This window comes from Pangasianodon hypophthalmus, chromosome 21 (genome assembly GCF_027358585.1).
Source record: "Pangasianodon hypophthalmus isolate fPanHyp1 chromosome 21, fPanHyp1.pri, whole genome shotgun sequence".
Classification (NCBI taxonomy): domain Eukaryota; kingdom Metazoa; phylum Chordata; class Actinopteri; order Siluriformes; family Pangasiidae; genus Pangasianodon; species Pangasianodon hypophthalmus.
The window spans coordinates 5871179-5897068 of NC_069730.1; the positions used below are offsets into that span (position 1 = coordinate 5871179).

The following is a 25890-nucleotide window of genomic DNA, read 5'->3' on the forward strand; positions in this document are numbered from 1 at the left end:
TTAGTAAACATAAATAAATAAATAATACTAATACTACTACTAATAATAATAATAATAAATTTTTTCAATTAATTAATTCAAGTGAAAAAGTGACAAAAATACTTTATTACAGCTATTTCCAAAAGAAACTTCTAGTTGTATCTTGTGTGTATATATATATATATATATATATATATATATAATTTTTATTTTGGTTCTTAAAACTATACTTTTGGTAGGTTTAGTCAACTAAATAAGATATGAACAGTTTGCTCAGTAAAATAAAAAGAACTCACTTTCAACCACTTTCACTTGAGTAGCCACTTTCCTGACAATCCAGATTCCCAGACTTACCCTTAATTTTTAAAGTATGTACCAATGGCAGTAGGATCTGGTTTGTTACTTTGCTCTTTTTTTGCATTACGGTGTTTGTAGGCAGAAGTTGGGATGATAACTCTATATTTCTTTTAGCTAACTTTAGTGAAAACACAACCAGCAGAACGGTTTGGTGTGGACGCCGACCTTGCTTAATGGAGCATTCTCTATAAAATCAATGTGTAGCTTCTAAAATTGCAAAGAGTGGTGAAATATGACTACCAGATTTTTTATATAGTAGTGAAAATAAAACACAAGGTCACTGAATCATTATTGGAGAAATTAAGCATGAAAACATAAGAAACTGAGGACCAGCATCACTGAAGCACTAGCCATTATCAGACTGGGGAAATGTTAGTCAATTCGAAGCCTGGTTTTAGTAAGAGAGAGCCGTTTTTAAGCTGTTTTTATGGTATGGAAAAGATATTGGATACTTTATGAAGTTGTGAGCAGTCACTGACCTGCAGCCTGGAGCACTAGCTGGAGTCGAGCCTTGGCCTGTTCAGCTGCTGTCTGAAAGCACAAAAAAAAAATTTAAAAAAAAAATCAGTCATGACTAAATTAAAAATAAGAATTTATACGCACAAAAAATATGTGTATATTTGGAGTGTTTCTTTAAGAGAGTGAAACACGGTGTAACAAACGCCAGCTAACTTTACAGGAAATTATGAGAATAATGATGCAGCGTGAAAGCCATTAAATTCTAAGTATGAGAAAGATTATAATCATTTCAAAAGATGGTGCTATAGTTCTGGTGTGTGTGCGCGTGTGTGTGTGTGTGTGTGTGTGTGTGTGTGGAAGATTTGACAGCTGCCTTGGAAGTCAGAACTCGTGTTTTTGACACCAGTCAAAAAAGCAGGGTGTAATTCCAATATCCCTGCGATTAGATTTGCCGCTCTTAATTGTCAAGAAAGACGGATTGTATGATAAAGAAGTTATAAAGGGGGTATAGATTGCATTTAGTAGTGTGTGTGTGTGTGTGTGCGCGTGTGTATAGAGATGTGTGTGCTGGGTGTGTGGGATTACAGAGAAATTAAATGCTAATAGGATGAAATTTGAATGTGGAGCCTGCGCATCTTGTTGGCGCTCGCTGGGCCTCGCTGACAGCTGTGACGCACATTATTCAGCATAAATTTGATTTATCAAACTGTAAAAGTTGTCACTTTGTAAAAATGTCAGCTCGGGTGGCGGCAGGGAAATATAATGACCCGCTTTAATGTAAAACTGTCACTCTGCACTGTCTTAGATGACAAACACATCTAGCTCTTCTTTCAAATCTTGCCCGCTTTATAAAAAAAAAAAAAAAGTGCCTCTCCAAGATTTTCCTTGAGCACCTCCTTCCTTTTTTTAAGTGTTGTATCCCAGGAAGGGTATCAAATAGATTGGGAGCGTTTGAGATGAATTTATCAATCACAACAGCGGGCGTGGGGGGTTGGGGAGGGGGGGGTTAACGGGGTATAGTGGGGAGCGGAGCTCAAGTTAAGACAGCCCACACTATATCAATCTTCCCCTTATTCTCTGTTTTCAGCCCCTTTTTTTCTATTCATGCAACTGTGATTACAGAAACACTCTGTCTTGGTGCAATAACAAGTCGGGGAGGGAAAAAAAAAATCAGGGCTTAAGTGGATGGATAACAGCAGGCATGGCAATCATCTTAGTTACAGTTTATTATGAAATTTCCTCCGTAATTACGTTTGCATTTGTTTACCGTGCCCCCCAGGCCTCTGTCGGGCCATATAAGACAGTTCGTATTTACAAAAGAGATCTCCGTCCCTCCCTCCCTCTCTCCCCCCTACGACTCTCTGAAAAGAAGAAAAAAAAAAAAAGCAGGAATGAATGAAAGAAAAGGAAGAAAAGAACATTAATACAGAACAACCGCTCGCCTTTTGCTTCATAATATGACAAATGAGTAGAGGAATAATAGTTCCATAAATATGGCGTATTATGAAAGAGGGCCTTGCTGGCGTGTTTGAGACGGCTTCTGATCACGCATTAATCAGAGAAAGAGACTTGTATGTCCTGCATGTCCTGCAAAAACAAGGCCTTGATGATATGCGCTACATTTATAGAATGTTTACGGTTATTCATTTGAAATATGAAACAAAAAATAGACACAATTAAACAAGTGTTAGTCAAACTATGAATTTTAAATGATACAACCTAAGGTGAATAAGGTGAAATAATAGCTATGTACAACAGAAGTAAGTAAAAAATAAAGCCTAATGGGAAGTGCGGTTATAAGAAAGCAATCAACGACGGGGTAGTGTGATGCATCTCGTTACAAATCAGTTGATTTGAAGTGTTTTATTCTTCTTACACCACAGCGATTTGCCAACATTTACAATTTCTATTTATTAAAATCGACACACGGTACTATTTTTTTTTTTAAGTCTTGACAAATTCCCACCCACCAGCCAAGTCTCGCCTATCATACAACAGCTCCCAACTGTCACGTGTTTCCACTCTCGAGACACGTGGAGTCAGTCAACCTCATCTTTTCAGAATGCTGCTCATGCTGCATCACGGGGCGGCGTAACACCCTCGGAGAAAACTGTGATCCGCCCCCTTCCACATACATGAGCTCACAGACACCCATGACTGGCTACTGTAGCTGTGATTGACAGAGGAGAGACTATACAATCCCTCCTAACCAGAGAGGGTGGCCAATTTTGCTCTCTTGGCTCCCGGCCACAGATGACTGTGGCATCCTTGGGATTCAAACTCGCAATCTCTGTAAACACTAATGACGAAGAACGTCCATGAAAAATTTCTCTCATGTTATAACAGCAACAAACAGTCATTCCCTCACCAGCGACTCGATTGTTCTCTCTTCTGAAGTTAATAACACAAAAAAGCAGCTTGTCATGAAAAAAACACATATTGCAAAGTTCTCTGTCCTGAAGAATTTCATTTGTTGGAAAATTTTACTGTTTAAAGTGACTCTGGAGTCCATAAATGCTACATCTTCACAGAAAACATCACCTTCTGACCAATCAGAATCAATAATTAAACAGTGCTATGCTGTAATAAATAGTATAACACACACAATGTGAGAAACACAAGTCACTGAACACCTCAGCAGGTTAAAAGAAAATAATAACACAGCTAGACAAATTTAAATGTAACATTAAATCTATTATAAACCACCCGAGACTGAAATAATTTGCACGTATAAAGACATAAACATTCATGTATAACGTTCAAAGCTACTGTACTGTTTATACAAGCAAAAGCAGTGGTCACTGTGAAGGTCTTTATTTAATTTGCTACTTCATGACTGCACAAGACTAATGGCTGCCTGTAATTCATTAGCAAACACTAAAACCCTTTTAATTGTGGTCTCTCGGGGTTTCTCTCTCTCTCTCTCTTTCTCCGTCTCTCTCTCATATAAACACATCCATATGAGAGACGGGTTTCACATTCCCGTCACATTAAAAAAGAATCTGTCCCCCAATTACACAAATGCCAATCAAGTACAAAAACAATGAAGGAGAAGATGAAGTAAATGAGGAGAGAAGGATTGAGCAATCTTTACATTCATGCACACAGCTACGTATTTATCAGCGGGACAAAGCGAAGATGCTAAAAACAGAGCATAGTGGAAAAGGAAATCTTTCTTTCTTTCTGTGCTATCACTTAGTTTTTGTTGTTTCATGTCAGTTGTGTGTGCGAGTGTGTTTCGCAGACATACTGTACAAAAACATTTAGAGGCCTAACCTACCATAAGTATTTATGATTAAGAAACACATCATCTCTCTCTTTCTCTCTCTCTCTCCCTCTCTCCCACACACACACACACACTTTTTAAGAACATCAGTTTCAATCATCAATAATCCTATATGAAAAGCAAGAAAATAAATTTGTTTTTGTTTTTTTAATAGTAAAAGTGAGTTAATAGTAGAAACGTGTTATTTACATGGCACAGAATATGTGAGATTTTTCTTTTTTTTAACATCAAATTTATATTGTTTAGAAGTATTTAAAAATAGTAAATGCATATACTATATTTAAACTTTATTACAATATTGTCCCTGCTGAATCACAGAATTTGCAGTTAAGATCTTTCATGGCCGTCTGCATAATTTCCTTTAAAAATAAATATAAAATAAATAAATATTTTCTTTCAAATGTTTTCTTAATGTCACTAAAAATAAATGTCAAAATACAACAGGGAGTAACTTAAAAAGTATACATCCTTGGCAGTCAATTTCACTGTTACAAATCTTCCATTCATCAACATACCAGGTGAAAATCAATAAAAATGCAATGACATATAAATGACTGGAAATGATTCCAATACCTCGATTACTGCATGTACACCAAAATACACTGGACTGCAGCTCTACTTCAGTCGAGTTCATGCTCAAGCTATTAAACAGACTCACTAATAAGTACTATATGCTAGCTGGAACTTTCTTTTTTATGAGAAATAACAGCGATCTCTGTATATGGAGTTTGGATGTATAATGTAAGGCTATTATTAAAGATAAAATGCAAAATAATAGGGTGTGCTGGATCAAGTGCTATTTTATCCACATTTGAATAATAAGGGTGGAAACCATATTATTAAAAGAAACCAAATTAGCAGTGATTAATTTGATTATTATATTACTAGGACTATTTATTTAACTACATATTGCCAATATACTAGACTTGTTGCTTGCCTTTTTTCTGATTCATATGTCATCATATTAGTTTTTTATTTCTCCCTTTTAAAGTGTCTCTTGCTTTTATGTTACATCATATTACATTTGACAATAAAGAAAAAAAATATGCAATTTTTCATCTTCAGCTCAAATTTTCTGCCCATTTTTTTTTTGCAGGGTTAAAGGCAGGGGTCTAGAAGCTACTGAAATATCTGGCAACAACAAAGGCATGAACTAAATGCAGGTAATGTGCATAATCTGAATGATGCATATGGGAAATGGACGTTAAGCAGGTGCTTAAGCCAACACTGAATACGAGTTAGTTGCCGAGTCTGAATCCTGCCCTATAATCTTGAGGAAGATTCGTTGAGGTCAGAAGATCAGGTTGGTCATCTGAGATCATTTAACTTTTCATTGTACGTATGTTTTTTAGGTTCCGATTTCAAGCTGAGCATTTAAAGTTTATAAAATGTTTTTAATGATAACATATTAGGGGAAGAACTAATTTGAGTGTGTCGACTGGTCAAATTGCAAAAAAACTACCACTGCATTACTTTAAGGAAAACAGATTTGAAAATCTGATTAGATATCTTAGCTAAACAGGTGACAGTTTAACGAAGTGATATTGCATCATTAAACCTAAAAGCATATCAGGTCCCAATATGCAAATGTCTTCTGTTATTCCACTGGATCGTCAAGGCACGTGATTGGCTAAGTATAGGTTTGGGGGCGTTTCCTTTTTGCATAGTCATAAAAACTGGATTTCTTAATAAGTGTTCATTTTTTTCTGTTTGAGAATATATTTGTTTGCGAAACCGCCACATCCAGCAACATTCACCAAAGAAAGATATATATTTTTTAAGTTTCATCTAACTATGATATATAAGGATACACCACACATTGGGGAATATGATCATGTGACACTCATTTAAATTTATTAAGTAGATTTTTATCAATAATTAGTCTGAATTACTTTACACTAAGTAATTTAAATTAGTTTAAATTTCCATTATTTCTTAAAAAGAGCACATTGTAATAAAAGTTATAACTAGCATCAAGATAACCATCATTAAAAATGATTATACCATTTATTTTCTGAAAAAAAAGATGTAATTAGTACATTCTAGAAACATCAGATTAGTGTTACTGATTAAAGTTTAAAGTGAACAGAAAATGAGCTTTGACTCGGATCCATGTTCTGATTAAAGAATAAAGCAGGTCCTTCTAGCCATGTGCTGGAGACCCTGCGGATGAAATCCCAGATTTGGAAAGGTGTTGAGAGTGTCCGCTATCTCACTCCCACACACACACACACACGTTTGCTCACTGGCATCCTAGCTTCTGCAAAGGGCCAAACCAATTAGCCCAATTACAGCAAATCAAGCCTCTTCTCATCTCTCTGTTTTCAAATATCCCATTGTTGATGATTTATCCCTCACGCTACCTATGGCAAACTTATAAAACTGTCTCTTTTTTTTAAGACTTACTAACCAGGAACATCATCATCATCTCTCTCTCTCTCTCTCTCTCTGATCGTCATGGTGATGAGAGGGATTTCTCTGCTCTAATTGTCTTACTGTATTTCTGGCTGACCTCATGCAAAAAAAAGAGCGAGGCCTGGTTCATGAGGCTTCACCTTGATGCCAAAGATCACAGTAATTCTCAGCAAGATTGATGGATAATATGCACCAATCACAATCTCAGATTTGAATATGACCTACATGACTTCCTTCCATCTTCTGGTGCATGGCCAGAAAATAAAGCAAAAGGAAATAAATAAATATAGCAGTGTGTAACAGGCTTGGGACGATTGATGATAGTATCGGGAATAGCGCATGCAGCTTTAAGGTGGACAAAAATAAAGTGTGTTGTATCTTGTAATATGTGTCTCCCTTTCGCATATTTTGTATCCTATACGAACATTAATAACCTGCTGTCTGGTCTGACTTTGGAGCACAGCATCCAAATTTTTTTCCCCTCTGACGCTGCTGTTCAACACAGAGCACATGCATGTGCAGTTTATACAATTTTATTTAAAACATTAGTTACAGCTAATAACTTGTTATCTGGATGTTTATTTACAGTCCTGATATTATTTTTTGAATATTTAATTAATAGTCAAGATTCTGCCTTATTTCTAGACCCCTTTTAACTGCTTTGTACAAAAGGTCGGATTTTCCTCATGCCTAATCTCTTCTACTGAAGCATGTGTTCAGACGACACTCAGATGGATTTGATCTGAAATAGATTATAAGGTTTTGCACCAACTTGTGGAGTCTGTGTCAGCTCGAGTGCACACTGTCACTAAAACAAAAAGGGGACATAAAAAATACTAATCTAAAAACTCTGAAATTCAAGTAGATATTTCAAAGATTGTACTTTTCCCTCAGGTTGCTGTCAATAATATAATTCGTAATGAAAATTGTTGTATAAATTAGAAAAGAATGCAAAATAGAAGCATTTTCACGAGTGCTCCAAGACTTTTGGACACTATCTCACAAGCCTAGTGTGCAACTTGTTACTAAACAGGAAACTATCGCTAAAAACGGTTGGGGGGCGTCTCCCAGTATGGTGGCACGCTTCTTCAAAGTGACTTGTTTGTTAGGAAATACGAGGAATGTCTGAGTGCAGCTATGTCATTCCTCATTTTTTTTTACTATTGAGATGCAGAAACTGGTTCAAATTCAGATTGACTGGACCAGTTTTACTATCACTTATCTTCAGCGAGCGGGGTGAAAACTGCGAATATACCGTCATTTAAATTAAAAGGTAGCCGTAAGAAGAATTTTATAATTCTAACATTATAATTATATATAAAAATAATAATTAATAATAACAATTAAAACAAATAAGTGAATGCACAAGGACGCTTCTGTATTCCACATCATGACAGATCTGATGCCCAAACCGCCTCACACTGCAACCCCTTCTCTCTTACCCCTCATCTCATTTGACTTTTTATTTGTCATTTAGATCTCTTTTTTTTCCATTGTTATTCTCTCTCTCTAAAAGAAAAAACAAGGTTTAGGGGGTGGGGGGAGGGAGGGGGTCAGGCTATCCAGACCCACTGGAAAATGCAATATTCTGTTTTTAATATCCAGGTCTATAAGATCAGGGCAGGGATGGGCTCCAGTGCAATATGTTTATTTATATATTTATTTTTTTTAAAAAAATCCTGCCTATCGGGGGGTCGGGCATCTATAACATATAATGCTGTGTATGGATATACTTTTATATATAATCTCAATATGGAATCGGAGGCCTTTTTACAATGTGCCATACTTCAGGAAGGCACTAACAGCATTTTGGCAAGCCAGGGCTGTTCATCTTGGTGTCTCCAGCAGGCACAGCCACTGCATAATAATGCGCTTCCCTGCTCCGAAATGTTATTTCGCAGGCCGCGGCTCATCTCTCAAACTTCAGCACTATTACAATTTCCCAAACTTTTATTTCCTTCATTATTGCCAACAAGATTTCATTATGTATTTAGAATGTAAACAAGCCTGAGTAATGACACCCTCCGTCTCGCCGGCGTTTTTTTTACTCTCTTGGCGACGTCTTACTTTTTCCCTTAAATCTTCTGGGGTGGGTGGGTGTGTGTGTGTGTGTGTATGTGTACACATTAAACATTCAGTGTGTATGTGCCAATACGCATGCACCAATCATACAGGAGAAAACAGACATCCACAGACAACTGAGGCTGAAGCATGATTAATTTTTGTTGCGTTTTGATCCTTGAGTAGAAAGATGGAATATATATATATACTGTATGTGTGTGTGTAGATTAAAAAATGCCTGTTAAAAAAGAGAACATTAGAAATTTAACCAAAAAAAAAAAAGTTTATGCTCAACTCACATAAATCATGACGAAGAAAAATGAGCAAACGGGGCATCTAGCTCATCTCTCCAGCATGCGCTGAAAATGAAATCCACTGCAATACCTATCAAAACTGCAATCATCAAGAGATAATATCTTCTTTGGTCTATCCACACTTTCCGATTTAATTTCCTCCATGCCCTTGACATCCAGCGATACCATTAAGATTAAGCGCATACAGTAAGGGACTAGTTCTCACAGCGTGATGTATGAGGGTCTCGCACTAAATGTAATATCATCATTTGAAAATTAATGCAATATTTCTTTTTTCTTGTATATTTTTTATGTTGCACACTGTGGCTGTGCAAAGTGGGATGAATGTAAAGAGAGTGAGAAGATGAAAACTAGTATATGAGAATGAAGAAAGAGGGATGGAGAGGAGAGGAGGAGGAAAAAGAGGAGAGAGGGAGAGAGAGAGAGAGAGAGAGAAGAAAGAAAAGAGGCAGACAGAGGGATAGACAGAGAGAGGAAGATAAACAGGGAGTTAGAAATAGAGACAGGCAGATATGTAGTGAGATAGAGAGACAGAGAGATAGATAGACACAAAGAGACCAAGAGAGAAGAGTGGAGAGGAGAGGAGAGGAGAGAGAGACAGAGAAACAGAAACCAAAAAGAAAAGACAGAAAGACAGAGAGATATAGAGACAAACAGTGAGACAGAGGAAGGTAAGACAGACAGAGAGAGAGAGACACACACAGAAAGTGAGACAGTGAAAAGTGTGACAGAGAGAGAGACAGAGACAGAAAGTGAGACATGTGGGAGAGAGAGAGAGAATCAGAGACAAAGTATGAGAAGAAGTGAGATAGAGCGAGAGACACAGAGACAGACAGATACAGTGAGAGAGAGAGAGAGAGAGAGAGACACACAGACAGACAGACAGAGAAACAGAGACAAACAGTGAAAGAATTAAAAACGAGAGACACAGAGGAGAGAGAAAAGTGAGATAGAGAGGGAAAGAGACAGATATTCATATATACTATATAGTGAGACAGACAGACAGAGAGATAGACGAATAGACACGGAGAAATAGACAGACAGAGTCATTTCATGTGTCAGTGAGACATGTAATTATAGCAGGTCATGCACCTGGGCAGAGGTCAGAGTCATCACTCTATCATTTAGTCGAGCGGGGGCTTGAAACATAGAGCTCTGAAGATGAGATAGGAGGGAGCAAGAACTCTTACACACACACACGCACACACACGCACACACACGCACACACAGCCTTAACCTGATGAAATCATTAGTGTAATACGCATGGAAATGTGTTTGTAGATTACGTCTCCTCTCCTTTCATGTTTCCCGACGCTCACAGAGGTGTTGTCAGCTCTTTATGTGCCACAATCGAATTACTGGCGACAGACACGGCCTGGCAAAGAGGAAACGATCGCACGATGGCTAGATAACGACTAAACTGCTCGTTTCCATTTTTGGACTCTCAGGGTTAAATCTGGGTTGGGATGTGATGATTACGAAGGCCATAGCATATCATTTACATCATTTTCATCCTCATCAAACCATTCAGTGAGCCGTGTGTGTGTGTGTGTGTGTGTGTGTGTGTGTAAGGGGGTAGAGTCATCCCAAAACAGACCACTCCCATCAGGATAAAACGTTGCAGCACAGGATAAAGGTGATCAGTCAGCAGTACTGGTTTGCACTGACACTTGATCTCTAAGTGGACACACTCTGCGCCAGCAAAACACCTCAGGCGGTACAACATACACTGTTCTTTTAATTTGCCACCTTTTTAACCGTGAGTTAATATCACACAATCACGACTTCATATTGCGTATGAAACAACTGCAAGTAAATATCACACAACTGGACTTTTTATCTCGCAACTGTGAGTTTCACAATTGCGACTTATCTCGGAATCACTTGTTAACATCACACGACTTGATATCTTGCAACAAGACTTAATATCTTAATATCTCACAACTGCAAGTTAATAACACACAATTGTGACTTTATATCCTGCAACTAGTCTTGATTTCTTTATATCTCACAACTCCAACTTAATAAGCAGACAATTACAACTTGACATCTCACAACTGCTCTTTACTATCACAAAACTGCAACTTATCTCACAAATACGAGTTAATAATCACCCAATCATGACTTTTTATCTTGCAATTGCGAGTTAATAATACACAATTGCGACTTTATATCTTGCAACTAGACTTAATTACTTTATATCTCGCAACTGTGAGTTAATAATCATATAACGGAGACATGATATTTCACAATTACTGACATTCTATCTCGCAATTACTTGTGAATATCACACAATTGTGACTTTCCTATAAACAGACCACAACAATACAGGTATATGCAGCAGTGTGTAAACAAGCAATGCTTGTAAACAACCTCCCTGAAGTATTCTCAGTAAAAATTCACAATTGCAAATATCAAACTGTGTAATATTAATTTCATAGGAAACAGAGTAAGTCATTTTGTATAAGTGCATCAGCCAGATCAATTCATGTATAGGCTTGCACAGGCATGCAAATAAAAACAAATAAAGTCTATGACCAGTGAAAATGTGAGATGATGGAGAAACTGCTCCCAAAACTGGCTACTACTGCTAAAGCTACGCCGCATTAATTGCAACAAATCAGCAAATGAATGCAAAAAGATCAATTAGCGTGGAGGCGCTAATCTGCATGAATCTGATGCTTTATGTCTCTGCTGATGAGCTGCTTTTGTAGTGCTCCCTTTTTAAGCAGCTGCGCATCTGGCCTGATTAGCGTTAGCAAAGCACACACTACGCTAGCCACTGGGGGATTCGGGATTCTCTCCCTGACAGAAAGAGAGAAGGGAAAAAGTAGACAGATAGACAGAGAGCCATAGAGGGAGTAATTAACATCGTCTTCTTTTCAAAAGAACCAAAATAATCAAAAAATAAGCAAAAAAAAAAAAAAAAAAAAAAAACACACAAATAAAACAACCCGCCTCAGTCTGCTGCACAAAGCTAATTACTAGCTGTGGCACTCGCGCTAAGGCTAAATAGATTAGGCTGCACCGAATGCTATCAAGGCTAATGTTAATGTGGCCAAAGATACAGATTTCCTCACATGGACTGTTAGAAAGAAAAATCAATCTTTTATTTTGTGGATTAAACTAAGTAAGCTAATGTGAAGAAATAGAAAAGGAGGAAATGAGGCTTTTTTTTGAAAGCAAGAAATGAAGAAAGTTGTCTTGATTCTGACTTTGTCAAGTTTGCTGTCCTCTTCTATCACTGGTAGTCCTGAAGGACTTGTAAATTCACACTGTTTATGGCTTATATTTAAAGGGTGTGTGCGTGTGTGTGTGTTGGGGAAAAGCATTTAAAGAGGATTGGGCGATTGAGGGCTACAAACACCTCAGCGGGAGACAGGTTTTTATTTACTATTCTTCATCTAGAATCGTAATAAGATACTTCGGCACCCCGGGCTCCTGTGAACTGGAACGTAATCTAGCGGCGGCGGCGATAAATTCACGCGGTCAGCATCCGCATATTCAAATTTCCTCCGAAATTTACAGTAATGCCTGAGCAAACATATAAACACACATTCAGTGTGTGTGTATACCGCCCCATCTCGTCTGATAATCACACTGCGCTCTAATCCGCTCTGCATGTAACTTCAGACACACACACACGCACACATTGTGCCTACTGAGAGACCCGAGCTATATTCTTTCAACACCCATCCGCCACAATAACAACAATAAACACACACTAGCCACTCTAGACAAAACACTTCGGCTATGTTCTAGACAGAGGTTCAGTGTCCTCATAAAAGCAATGACTGAATGGTCAATAAGTTTGGTCACTCACTGAACAGACAGTGTGTGTGTGTGTGTGTGTGTGTGTGTGTGTGTGTGTGTGTGTGTGTATTTTTGCGTGAGGTCACTGGGCAGACCCAGTTGTACTCAGATCTTATAACTCAGAGGTTGAAAAAGTGTGCACTATCAGGGGTACACCGAGGTGTGTGACTCATTATATCTTGACACTAGGATACAGTACAGTAAAATATGTATTTAAGTAAGTAGGTTGTACAAATAATTACTGGTATGTACTTTGCATACGGGATATTAGAGCATATAGTAGGTCAAGTAAAAATTCCCAAAATTGTACAGCTTGGAGCTAATCACTTAAAGAAATACATTATATGGCCAAAAGTATGTGGACACCTGACCATCATATCTATATGTGCTTGCTGAACATCCCATTCCAGATTTGTTCCCCCTTTGCTGTTATAACCTCTTCTCTGCTCTTCTCTTCTCTTGTCTTCTGGGAAGGCTTTCCACTAGATTTTGGAGTGTGTCTGTGGGCATTTGTGTCCATTCAGAAACAAGAGAGTTAGTGAGGTCAGGCACTGATGTTGGGTGGGGAGGTCTGGGGTGCAGTCAGCAGACCGGTGTTTATCCCATAAGTGTTCAGTGGGGTTGAGGTCAGGGCTCTGTGCAGGACACTCAAGATCTTCCACATCAACTTTGGCAAACCATGTCTTCATGGAGCTCTGTTTGTGCACAGGGGCGCTGTCATGCTGGAACAGATTTGGGTCTCTTAGTTCCAGTGAAGGGAAATTGTAATGTTACAAAGACAAAGCATACAAAGTCATTCTAGACAACCTTGTGCTTCCAAGTTTGTGGCAACAGACTGGGGATGAACCACATATGGGCGTGATGGTCAGGTGTCCACATACTTTTGGTCATAAAGAATTTCATCTATTAAGGTCATTACTGCACTTCATACCACGTTCAATTGGACAGCACAGCTCTGATAGTAGTTAAAAGACAGGTTTATATTACCATGCTTGTTCTCATACGATGGAATCTATAAAATTCTACACATGAACTACGCAGAGACTTGTATCATCGATGTGCCACGTAAACAGAAAAAAAATTGTGTGTAATGGTTGATATGGTGAAGTTTTCTATGAGAAAATGTTTATTTAGCATTTTTGGAAGGAGTATCCAGTGTCAGTGCTTTTGTAACAGTAAGTCAGAGATAAAGCTGTAACTAACTTCCTTTCCAACAGGAAACTCTTCAGGACAGAGGGCTTTGTGCCATCACCCTGTCACTGATCATTTTCCTACAACAGCACACCCCCTACTTTATTCCTCACGTAGCATAATGTTCTGCTATTAATATCTCATAGTTGAACAGCTGTACATTCATTTGGAACATTCAGAGTAGATATCAGACATTACTTGTAATTACTAGACAGTTCCATTTTACAAAAAAGTTTGAGCACCCCTGATATACCCTACACTTAACACTTTTCCTCCATGTTCCCATGCTCAGGTGTGTATGTACGGACATCGTAAGTATGGACATTGTACCTAACCAACACAAAGTTTTGAGTGCGTGCATTAGCGCAGTCGAGTGCAGGGACAAACTTCCAAAGTGCAGTTACACATATTGATTCGTGCTGTTTATGCATGTAATCTTCTTTTCAATAATTCACTTCGCCTTTTATAGAGTTGTAAATCAATGCATCCTCTCATAACTATGCACTCCCTCTCGCTCTATCCCTCACGCTACTTTCATCTTCCTCCCTCCTCTCGTTTCCACTCGCTCACTCTTGCAGCTCCACTTCACCTCTCTGACTCTTCAATTCTTCTTCTTTTCCACATTTATGTCTCTCCCCTATTACAAAATACAACATCATAATGTGAAACACAGACAGATTCACACTTGCACGACTGTGTGTGAAGGTGAGTGAGCTTTGGAATAGGAATAGATAAAATATATTGAGTGTGTGATGGAGTATTAGGGAAGTGTTAAACGGGTGGCATTAGGGGTCATTTGCGTAGCGCGGCCCTTCAAGGCTCTGGCCCCTGGTTAATATGCGACTAAAAGCTTGGTGAGGTTACTGTACATCCAGAGAGCCAGGACCCGCTGTGACCTCTCTTCATTATTCATCCCCTGGAAAAAACAGTAGCTGGAAACTCGCTTCTGCTGCGGGAAAAGAAAAAAGGCGCCCCTTTAACTCCGGTGCATGCTCCTCTGACCCCATATTAGAAGAAGAGCAGGAAAGTCAGGAAACGACGAATGATACATTTTTAAATCTTCCCGTGGGTCTTTTTTGGAGAGCCGATGGCGTGCCCTGCCTCAGGAGAGAATGTTCTTCTACAAAAGTAGAAGAAAGAATATGGGTCCAAAAGAAAGGCAACCCTGATCAGAAATCACATTTACTCAAACTCACTAGTGGGTAACTGTATGATATGCACATATTAGCTGAGTGTGGATATTAGTGTGGATTGTTGTGTGGATATTTGTGTGTTTTTGACCTCTGCTGTCTCCCCAAACATTTCATCCCAACATCAAAAAGAGATGCATCACAAAAAAGATGAGTGGAAAAAAAAATCCCAGAGAAACGCAGCGAAGGGCCGGGTAAATGAAAGAGTAAATACCCGAGTGATATGAAAGTTCAGCATGGCTCTTTGGGAGAGAGAGAGAGAGAGAGAGAGAGAGAGGGAGGGAGAGGGAGAGGGAGAGGGAGAGGGAGAGAGAGAGAGAGAGAGAGAGAAACAGTATGCACAAGAGAGAGAAAGACAGCAAGAGCACGAGAAAGAGAGGTGAGGGAGGGAGAGAGGGGTGAGAGAAACAGATAGGGAGAAAGACAGAGAGCAATAGAAGTAGACAGATAGGAACAGACAGTGAGAGACAGACAGGCACAGCACAAGAGAGGGAGTGAAAGACAGACTGAGAGGGAGATGGACAGAGAGAGACAGAGACAGGGATAAAGACCAACAGAGAGAGGCAGACAAGGAGAGAGAACCAGACCAACAGAGAAAGACAGAGAGGGAAATACAGATGCAGAGACAGACACAGGGAGAGAAAGACAAATAGACAAATAGAGAGAGAGAGAGAAAATTAAAGAAAGACAGCAATAAAGACAGAGTAAGAAAGACAGAAAGAGCAATAGAGAGACAGTGATAAAAACAAAGTAAGAAAGACAGACAGAGAGAACACGATAGAGAGACAGCAATAAAGACAGACAATTGATAGAGTGATAGAGAGAGAAAAATCAGAGTGTGTGAGTGTTTGTGTGTGTGTGTGTGTGTGTGTGTGTGTTTTCTTGCTATGTGTCAGCACAGGGTATTCAGAGCCCATTGCTGCGTGTTCATTTCGGATGCAGATATCAAAGATGCCACAGACATGAATGGGGGGAATTGAGAACTTACCAGATGTTCTAATCCGGCTTTGATGTTCCCCGCGTCCCTGCAACACAAGAACAAATTTCCTCCACTGTAAATAAAGCCGTGTCACTAATCGCTTTCCCTGGCGCTCCCCGCCCCGACGGGATCGCCCATAATTGCTATTTATTAAGGGGCTATTTATTCATTTTCACTCACTCGCCTTTTCATGACAGCAGGGTTTTTTTTTTTTTAAAAAAAAAGGGAGCTCCTTTCTTCCTCTGCCAAAGTAACGAGTGCAAGAGAGGAACAAACAATCGCTCAGGTCTTGCGTGCGCTGGAATAATGACTGCTCTCTCTCGCTCGGTGTGTGTGCTTAGTGTTTTCTTGTGTGCGTGGATGCATTAGTGTCTTATCTGCCCATCTCCGTGGGCTCTTTGATCCTTTTCAGCTGAGGGAATATATTACATATTTACTCTAACACAGACTGTAACAACTTCATTGGGATGGGTGTGTCGATGAGTTTACTTCTAACAACCTGCCTTCCACAGTCTCTGAATCATTCCTGTTCAATATGAATGCAGCTGTTCCTGATGCTCACAGCTAAACACATGCTAACAATGACAAAAGGCTGTAAATGTCATTAAAGCTAGGACTAACACACACATATCACTGCCAGAAAAGTCTGAGCCCACTACCAGATAATGTTACCACTGATTTAAAAAAAAAAAAAAAAAAATGCACTCAGTTGATACTTAGAAATGGAAATATATCTGAATGTACTGTATATTTCCAAATTGGGGTGATGTTAATTTGTGTTGTTGATGTGTAGATGTGTAGTTTTATATGAATTCTTAACATTCTTAATAGTTCTAAAATTCTGTAATAAAATGAATGACAGCTCAAAGACTAAGAAATTATTTGTCATAGCCAAAATATTCATTATACACAAAATAATTTCAGTATCCAATGCTAACTTTATTTATCCCACATCGCTGCTGAATTCTCGATGCTGATTGGTCAGAAGGTTCTGAAGGTTCATTTTCTACAACAGCATAGTAGTTAGGCAAATCACAGGTTTATATCAAAGCGCTCATAACATCATTTCTATAGTAAGAGCTTACACGGGGACTTGTATGGCGGACGCGCCACATAAACAATTAAACATTAAATGATTAAACAATTATGGAAGGAGTCTCCAGTGTCAACTCACTGCATGAGTCTGAGGTTAAGGTAGATGTCCTTTCACAACAAGCTGCATTTTCATCGAATAACTTTGAGAGAGGGAAACAAAAACAAGATGCTGGTAAGGGAATGACTGTTCTAACGTAAGTGATGTGTATTGTGTTTTGTGGATGTTCCACAACATTAAATGTAACTGTAAATGGATAAAAAAATCATGATATTCTTAACTAAATAAAAAATTGTAATCACTGGCAAATCACTGCTGTAGAAAATAAGGAACATGCTGGTATTGGAAAACAATGAACTTTTAGGTGGTAACAGTGAGTCTGCTTTGCATTGGGCTGCATCACACCACTCCGTCGTTGATTATTTTCCTATGACAGTGTGCCCCATTGTGTTTTATTTCCAAAGGAGATAAATTAGGAGCTGTTGAGAGTTACATAGCTTCCTGAAAGAAAGAAAGTATAGTAGTTTGAACTCACAACCTTCTGGATGCTAACTTCAATTTTAACCAGTGCTACCTGCTCCTTGAACAGAATTGTATTAATATAATATGAAATAATTATGAGACTGTATAAGAGTATTACATAACAACATATTCATAATTACACTGTATTGTAGCGCTCAGAACACAAGACCTGCCAAATAGCCTGGACATGCTAGTGCTTATTAATCAGGCAAAACCAAACAGGTTATTTTCATGACATTGTGAGCTTATACCAAACCGTATGATTCTGCTTATTATTAATCATGCATGAATTAAGATAATCAGTGCAGGAGAGGAGGAGGAGGAGGAGGAGGAAAGCATTTGGATTTAAAGAGCAAATTGGCAGTAAATAATAGATGCAGTTTTGGCACATTTCAAAATTGCAGCAGAAGAAGCTCAAAGATCAAGAGAAACCACAAACACACATACACACGTGTACACACACACACACACACACACACAGTCCCAATACTGGCAACAGTGTGTGCATGTGCATGGTGTAGAAAATAGAGATGAGAGAGAGGGGCTTATTGACAGAATAAAGCTTCTGATGTAGCCCGCAGCATCACAATGAAAATCTACACCATCTCTAAAATTACATTCAGTAATCAAGGCCACAAAAGCCAGAGTGAAACCCTGCCCCTCCATCTCTCTCTCTCTCTCTCTCTCTCCTTCCACAAGAGTATGCAGGGGAAATCCAAATCAATCTCTCCTTCTCTCCCTCTCTCCTACAACAGACCTCTGGCTATTAAATAGCTTCCTAATCACTGTGCTTGTAAAGGGGAGCAGTTCTATTCAGAGAAGAGGCCTTGGAAATAAAACAAAGGGCAAGAAAAAGAAAAAGGGGATGAGGAACTATGGAATCAGCCACTGAATGACCAGGATGTCCTAATTTAAACAAAATATCCTCTAGTTTTTAGAACTTTATGAAAATCAGAATTGGCAGTTGCTCACACTGGCTTTGACACTGAGCAACAATTGAAAAAGTGTGGAATGAGAGAAAGTTACACAAACCAACAGAGAAAGTGTAGCCTGAGCACACCTGCAGCAGGAAAACAGCTGTTGTAAGTTTTTCCGCCATGGGAAATTTGTCAAGACACAGGAGTTTGCAGTTTTGGTTATGCTGAGAGAGAGAGAGAGAGAGAGAGAGAGAGAGAGAGGTAATGGAAAGCCCTGTTGGGTTTTATTCCTTACATAGAAGTTACAACCTTCATTATTATGTCATAAATAAAACGTCAGTGTATGAATGTGCCCAAGTTAGAGTGTCTGATGGGAATGCAGCCTACAGCCACAAACAGATCAGAAGAATATAAAAAAGAAAAACAAACATCGCCTGGTCTTATTCCTATCTTCATTTGTCCAGTTTGGGCGAGTATGTGGCCTCAGATTCCTGTTCTTGGCTGACAGCAGTGGAACCTGATGTGGTCTTCTGTTGTTGTAGACCATCAGACCATCCAACTGACATACTGTGCATTCTGAGATGCTTTTCTGCTCACCACAGTTGTAAAGAGTGGTTATTTGAGTTCCTGTAGCCTTCCTATCAGCTTAAACCAATCTGGTCACACGGTTAGTCACAGTGTGATCAGCGGTTACCTCACTGCTGACCTTTTTTTTAAATTCAAAATACATTATATTATTTTGTATTTTGTATTTTATTATATTAAAATACATTATATTAAATATTTGGTAATACCATTACCAAAGGAACCAGCGTTCTTATTCAGGCGGACATGTTGGAGGGTGAAAAGACTCCTTGAGTACTGTGAAGAGTAAGACCTTTTCTGCACTCACATTATCTTCCTGTACTTGGCCTGAGTGCATCCTTTCATCTTATGTCATTCCTTCACCTACTGCTAGCATTCCTTTGCCATTCGTTCATTTGTGCCACTTTATGTCCACACCTCTCTTTTATTCTTTCCTCTCTGTTCCACGCTTGCCTTGCTTGCCCCTCCCTCCCTGTTTCACCCCGTAGGCCCACCTCTGTGCCGAAAGCAGCCCTAATTCAATTAGGCCCTTCAAACCAGATCAGGCCGTGGCTAAGCAGAAAAAGAGAAAGAGATTATTGGCAAATGAATACGGATTTGTATCGAACCGCCACACGGAGAGAGTACATCTTCAGCTTTTCATTTTTCTCCTGCTCTCATTTTTCCCTCCCCTTTTCAACCATCATTGCGTTTCCCGCAGGTCCGCAGGGAGCACTGATCTTCTAGACCTACTCTCTCTGTCCCTCGCTCTCCCTCCTCTCTTCTGCGCCGTCGACGTGGCCGCATCGATTTCTGAATTAGACTGCGATATTAAATAATTAATATACTTGCCGTGATTGATGTCTTGCATTAGGCCAATATTAGGTTATCAATCAAGCTCCACTTGGTTTAATGTAACGATATTGAAAAAGTGTCAGGGGCCGTTCGGGCAATTTGTAGTTGAGGCAGAGCAGATAGTAATGTTGGTGTAACACAAGGCCAGCGAGCAGCAGGAGACCAGAGGTACAGCGAGATCGGGGTGGGGGGAGAGTTGTCATGAGCAAATGCATATTGCTTTAATGGGCAGCACCAGATGAACGGAGAGTCGTAACCTTGGACTGAGGCCGCCATAAATCCGGATCACTATGACCTCACGTCGTGCTTAAGTTCCCTCTTTCGCTGCGAGTGTATAAGTGCTCTTCTCTGTTTTGATGTGACGGTACAGGAGCGCTGCAGACGATATGTAATTACAAAGTGAATTGGTTAGGTTTATGTCGGTTTTGCTACGCCACATAGTTATCCAACAGCTTTGTTCTAAGCCTGACACTCACTTAGCTAGACATCTTCAGGAGGACAAAGGTTAAAAAGTAGTCTAAATAAAAAACAATCCCATGCTGTTATGGTTGGTTTGTTTTGGTAAATCTACACTGTTTTGGTATATTTATGATTTCTTAAAGTATATTACTGTCAGTTTTGTCTGTTTTCCAAAATTCAACCACATCAACATCAGAAGGATTTTCCCACACCAGCACACATATACCAGAAATAAAATGTTGGCTAACGCTGAATGCACTTTCACATTTTATGGAAGGCTCAATTTATCTGCAATTAAAAAATGTCCTTAAACTTTTAAAAATGCAAAACTTCATGTTGGATTTAACAGATTTAACAGCAATTATGCAGGGAGAGCACATTTCATAGTTAAAATGCCATCTAGAAAACAAGAGGAGTCAAGAGGGTGAAGGGGTAAAAAATGTTCCTTGTCTGCTGGTTCCCGTAAGGAGGTCATTATTTATCCTTACTTAATTAAGTAAAAGAGGACAAACAAGTCAAAGTGTTAACAGAGCTCAATGCATGCCAGGCTTTTGCTCGCTAGTCAATACGGGCAAATTGGAAATGTCTGGCTAATCTGTCAAGTGGAGGAGGCACAGACTGACAGACGGACTAAAGCCTCGGCTCTGCGTGTGTGCGTGTGTGCGTATTGCTGGTCATGCCGTCTGGACGGTCTACTTCATGAGCGCTTTGGAATGCTTCCCTCCTCTCTCTCTCTCTCTCTCTCTCTCTCTCTCTCTCTCTCTCTCCATTTTTCACTGTAGGTAGCATGCAATTAATTAATGTGGTCAAGTTTCAAATAATAGTGTTTGTTTTACTCCTCTCTCTCCATCATTCTGCTCTTCTCTCATGATCCCCCTACTTGACATGGCAAAGATGAATATCTTAAGATGGAAGGAGAAGTACACATGCAAAGGCAGTCATTTAATTTCCACCAGAGAAAGAGAGAGAGAGAGAGAGAGAGAGAGAGAGAGAGGGAGAGAGAGAAAGAGGCCCATTAGCACAGAGCTCATCAGCAATGCATTAGAGCTTTGGTGTGCCTGAGTATTAACCCTTTCATTGCTCAGAGAATGAGCAAGCTGGCCTTTCAAACAGTAACTCAGCCTTGGACATTATTATTATAAGAGTGTGAGTGTGTGTGTATATACAATTATTTAGCACTTAATGAGGACCAAATCAATCACAATCACTCAGTCCTTACAAAAAATACTGTGTTTTGAACACGGAACACAGAAGTTTTCCTGAAGTTTGAATCCCGAAGATTCGCGGGAGCCAAGTGAGCAAAATTGGCCATGATCTCTGGGTGGGACGGATGACATACTCTCTGTCCCTTGTCAATCACAGTGATACTAGCCAATCATTGGCCCCTGTGAGCTCATGTATGTGGAAGAGGGCAGACAGCTCTTTCCTCAGAGTGTTTTACACTTCCCTGTGATATAGCATCAGCAGCAACATGAAAAATGCAGGTGGCAGGCTTCATGAGTCTCACAGGAAGCACATGTCAGCCTTCGCTCTCCCCGGTTGGTAGCTGTTGTATGTTGGGGAGAGCTGGCTGGTGGGTGGGAACTGGCAGAACGAATTTGGGAGAAAAATCTGGAGGGGAAAAATGTGTCTTTACACTTTTTATTTGAAAAAACTTAAACATTTCCTTCTGGTTGCAGAGGTTAAATTTAGAGTTAGGTGTAGACATGGTACTAATTAGCTAAAGTAATCATTATGTCAAACAAAAGAGCAAAAGGAGCAGTGACACAACACACAAAGCACAGAGGACTGTAATCGAGTCAAAGTCAAATGACAATTTTCACTATGTGTTAGGGAAATTCTATGCACCATCAACTCTACCATGGAAAAATCAAGCTGTCAGCACAGGAAAGAGCCAATCACTTTTAAATTGCTCACATGGGTCTAAATTTAACAGCTCTGATTGATTTTTAAGGAAATTGTTTCATTTATTCATCAAAAAATAAGGGGTACTCAGACACACACCATGGCTACACCACAGTGTGTTTCACTCAGCTACATCGCAGTGACTGATCCAGCAATCCATAACTGTTTTATTTAATTCATATTTCAGTTGCTTTAGACAAGTTATGCATGCAGTCATGTGATTTCTACAGACTTTTTCTGGCACCTCACTTTCATAATACTAGCTTCCCTCAGTAATATAGTATATACCAAAATAACAAACCATTTCACAACACTATTTTTCATACTGATTGAAGTCTCTTTTATATTATTCTTAGATTTCTGCACAGGTCTAACATTCACAGTAAAGCTGACTTTGCATGTGGTTTTGTTAAAATGAATAAATATGGACTTTTACACTGTACGGCACGTAGAAGATGACGTGTGTGTTGGTGGTACTATCATGAAAGTTGAAGCTGTGGAAGCTGATCTGTTTGAGTAGAGTGTACTAAAGCTCTGCTGCATCATTCTCTTTAGTTAGAGACCTGCAGACCAGAGCTCCTTCCTTACTTACCGTTACTTTCTTATCATTACATAAATACTTCAGCTTTATAAATACTGAAGCGTATCATTTGTTAATGTTAACACAGTAAATTATATAGTTAAGGGAACCTTAATGTAAAGCGTTTCTAAAATATCTACAGTCCTGGCATTCATGGTCAGGCAACTTAATGTATTCCTGCATAAACCAGTGATTACAATCCTACACTTACACCAGCAAGTGGCAAGTCGTCATTGCAGATTAGGGTAAGGTAAAATATGTAATGCAATAGCTAGGTTGACTGTGCCTTCTTTTCCCAACTCCCACCCTTCCACTGATGAAGAGAATGAGGATAAATGGAAAGCGACATGGGTGGTGAGGAGAATGACAAAAAATGGGTAGGACGGATGACGTAGCAGACTGTCATCTCTGTATCGTGCGCTTCAGCGTGCTGCTGAATTGAAAGTGAAAGTGTAATCCTGGGTGGATGGCAGTGCTGTCTCTTTTGACTACTCTGTCAAGCTACTCACACATCTTAAAAAAACAGAGCAACGGTAAGGCTGCTGCTGTCCCGTTAGAGTACAATAGCAGGTTGATAATGCTTCTGTCTGGGTCAGTATGTTCTTAGTCAGATCCACACGCCCCTTTTTTTTTTTTTTTTTTTTTTTTAAAACCCGTTACAATGAACAGACTGGACTTTTTTAGCATAATCCCACTCCAACCAAGAAAAACGTTTATAAAAACCTAGCAAAAGGCTTTGCAGGCTATAAGACATTTGAGTATAGTCAATAAAAAGGGGCAGAGAGAAGGAAGAAAAAGATATGATGTGGAATTGATGGCTGAGACACCTCCCCTCTGCGTCCAAGTCTGGACTTGGCCTTCTGTTTTCAGATGGTTAGCAGATTTAGGGGACGCCTCCATGGTTTTGAGGACAGGATCAAGATTAGACAAGAAAGGACTGCTTTTACAACTCCTGTGCTTTCTGTCAAAGGAACTTACTGCTGAAAATAAACAGGTGTAAAGGTGTATTTTTCTGAGACACACTTAAACTATTGAAGCAAAGTGAAGAGTACCTGACAGAACCCATTAAACGTACATAGTTTTAGACAAATTAATTGATAGCATTTCAAACTGAAATGTATGCAAATATCAATCTTAACTACCCACTGTGGTTTTCTTTTTCAATTTTAATGTATATGCATCTCAGAACTACTATCAGGGATGCTGTTATAAAAAAATTGATCAGAATCAAAACTACAACAGTGCTATATCCAAATCAACTACAGTTAAACACTATCGGCTCAAATAATCATAGCAGACAGCTCAGTAATATGTCAAAGGGCCATTTTGAGTTATAACGGAGTTGTGGATTGTGACTGAGATAGCATGGAAACCATGAGACCCAAGAAAAAAAGTCACAGAAACCGGTGTTTATGCTGCATTCGAATGACAGAACATGGAATTAAGTCATTTTCAAAATACAGTGTGGGGAAAAAACATGGATGTCTCCATATTCATCTTTTATCAACAATAAAGCCTGCTAACTGTAATGAGTGATGTATATTTTTCTGCTCAAAACAGCACTCTGTATAGTCAAAGTTACAGATTTAACAAGTGAATATGTCTATATGTTGATTGATCTAAAGCAAATACTTGCTGCTGTACGATGTGCTTAACACATTCCTTCATTAATCTTCAGTAAACGCTTTATTATGATTAGGGTCATGGTGGTTTAAATGACTAATTTGTTTATATTTTGGGAAATAGAATCTACTTAGTTCATTAGAAAAGTCCCACACACACTATACTAAATTGTGTGTGCGTGTGTGTATACACAAACACATTCACATTAACCAGTGAAGAACTATATAAACTGCAAGTTCGTTTACACAAGCCGAATATGTGGCTCGCTTAACTGAACTTGTTCTAACGAAATTCTTATCATTTGTTTAATCACACGGAGTGTATGAAACATCTTGTCATTTAAGGGATTAATTGGGATTTGCTCATCTCTCCGGGAAGCCTGAGCTGCAAATTGCACTTTTACTGGAGCCTCTGAGGATAGAGCAAGAGAGAGACACACTATTAGTCTCCATGGCAGGGAGAAATTTAATTTAGGGGACACAATTTAAAGAAAATTGACTCCTATTTAAAAGGGGGTGTGGGGGGGGGAGGGGCGGACAAATGGCTGCACAGGGGGACAAGAGAATAAAAAAACGAGTGAAAAATCTATTTCCCTCCGGTTTCCTCAATGGCCTCATGTCTTTTCATCTTCGCCCGATTAGAACTTTGAGGAATAAAAAAAAAACCCTTTCCATTATTGAGTAAGAGACAATGTGGATCTTCTATATTGTGGGGGATTTTTTTCCAGAAGGAAACTCCACAAATTGAAACACTTGTACACAAAGAATAAGGCTGTGCTACGGGAGGGGATAATCGCACACAGAGAACTTTTGGCTGCCGACACAGTTGTGGGCCAGAGTGTGGTGGGACAATGGTGGTGAGCGTGGCAGCTGTCATGGCGGAGTTTAAAAAGATGATCTTGGCACGGAATTTAAAAAAAAGAGGCGAGAGAGGAGGGTAAGGGCGAGGGCCAAAGAAAGCACTGATTCATTTGCAAATCGGGGCCCTGGCACACGGGCTCCATTCTGAGCCAGTAGTTAACAAGGTAATCAGTTTCAGTCTCTAACCCTGCATTGTGCTGTGCACCTCTCCGCAGGGTCGAGGCGTGAATAAAGAGTGTATACACACACACACACATGCACACACCTGAAAGCTGAAACATGAGCATTTGTTTACAGTGTAGTCTCTCCACCTCCCGACATGCTCAAACCGTTACATAATAGAGTGTAGGGTAAGGAGAATGCCATTGTGTAAAAACCAGGGGAAAAGAGAGAGAGAGAGAGAGAGAGAGAGAGAGAGAGGGGGGAGAGTGTACAGCTGTGTCCATTCTTCTCTCCATGTCCCTGCCT

The 25890-nt window shown here is 39.3% G+C and overlaps 1 protein-coding gene across 2 annotated transcripts in view; it reads right to left on the reverse strand.

The window, feature by feature from the left end:
- The window catches only part of rsrc1 (arginine/serine-rich coiled-coil 1), a 133009-nt gene that overhangs the window by 65118 nt on the left and 42001 nt on the right, over positions 1–25890 (reverse strand). For both annotated transcript variants that reach the window (XM_053227505.1, XM_026941313.3), the window contains exons 5-6: positions 16054–16090; positions 816–867 (exon numbers count right to left, since the gene is read on the reverse strand). In XM_053227505.1, the coding sequence (XP_053083480.1) occupies positions 816–867; positions 16054–16090 (89 nt within the window). The remainder of the gene's footprint in view (positions 1–815; positions 868–16053; positions 16091–25890) is intronic.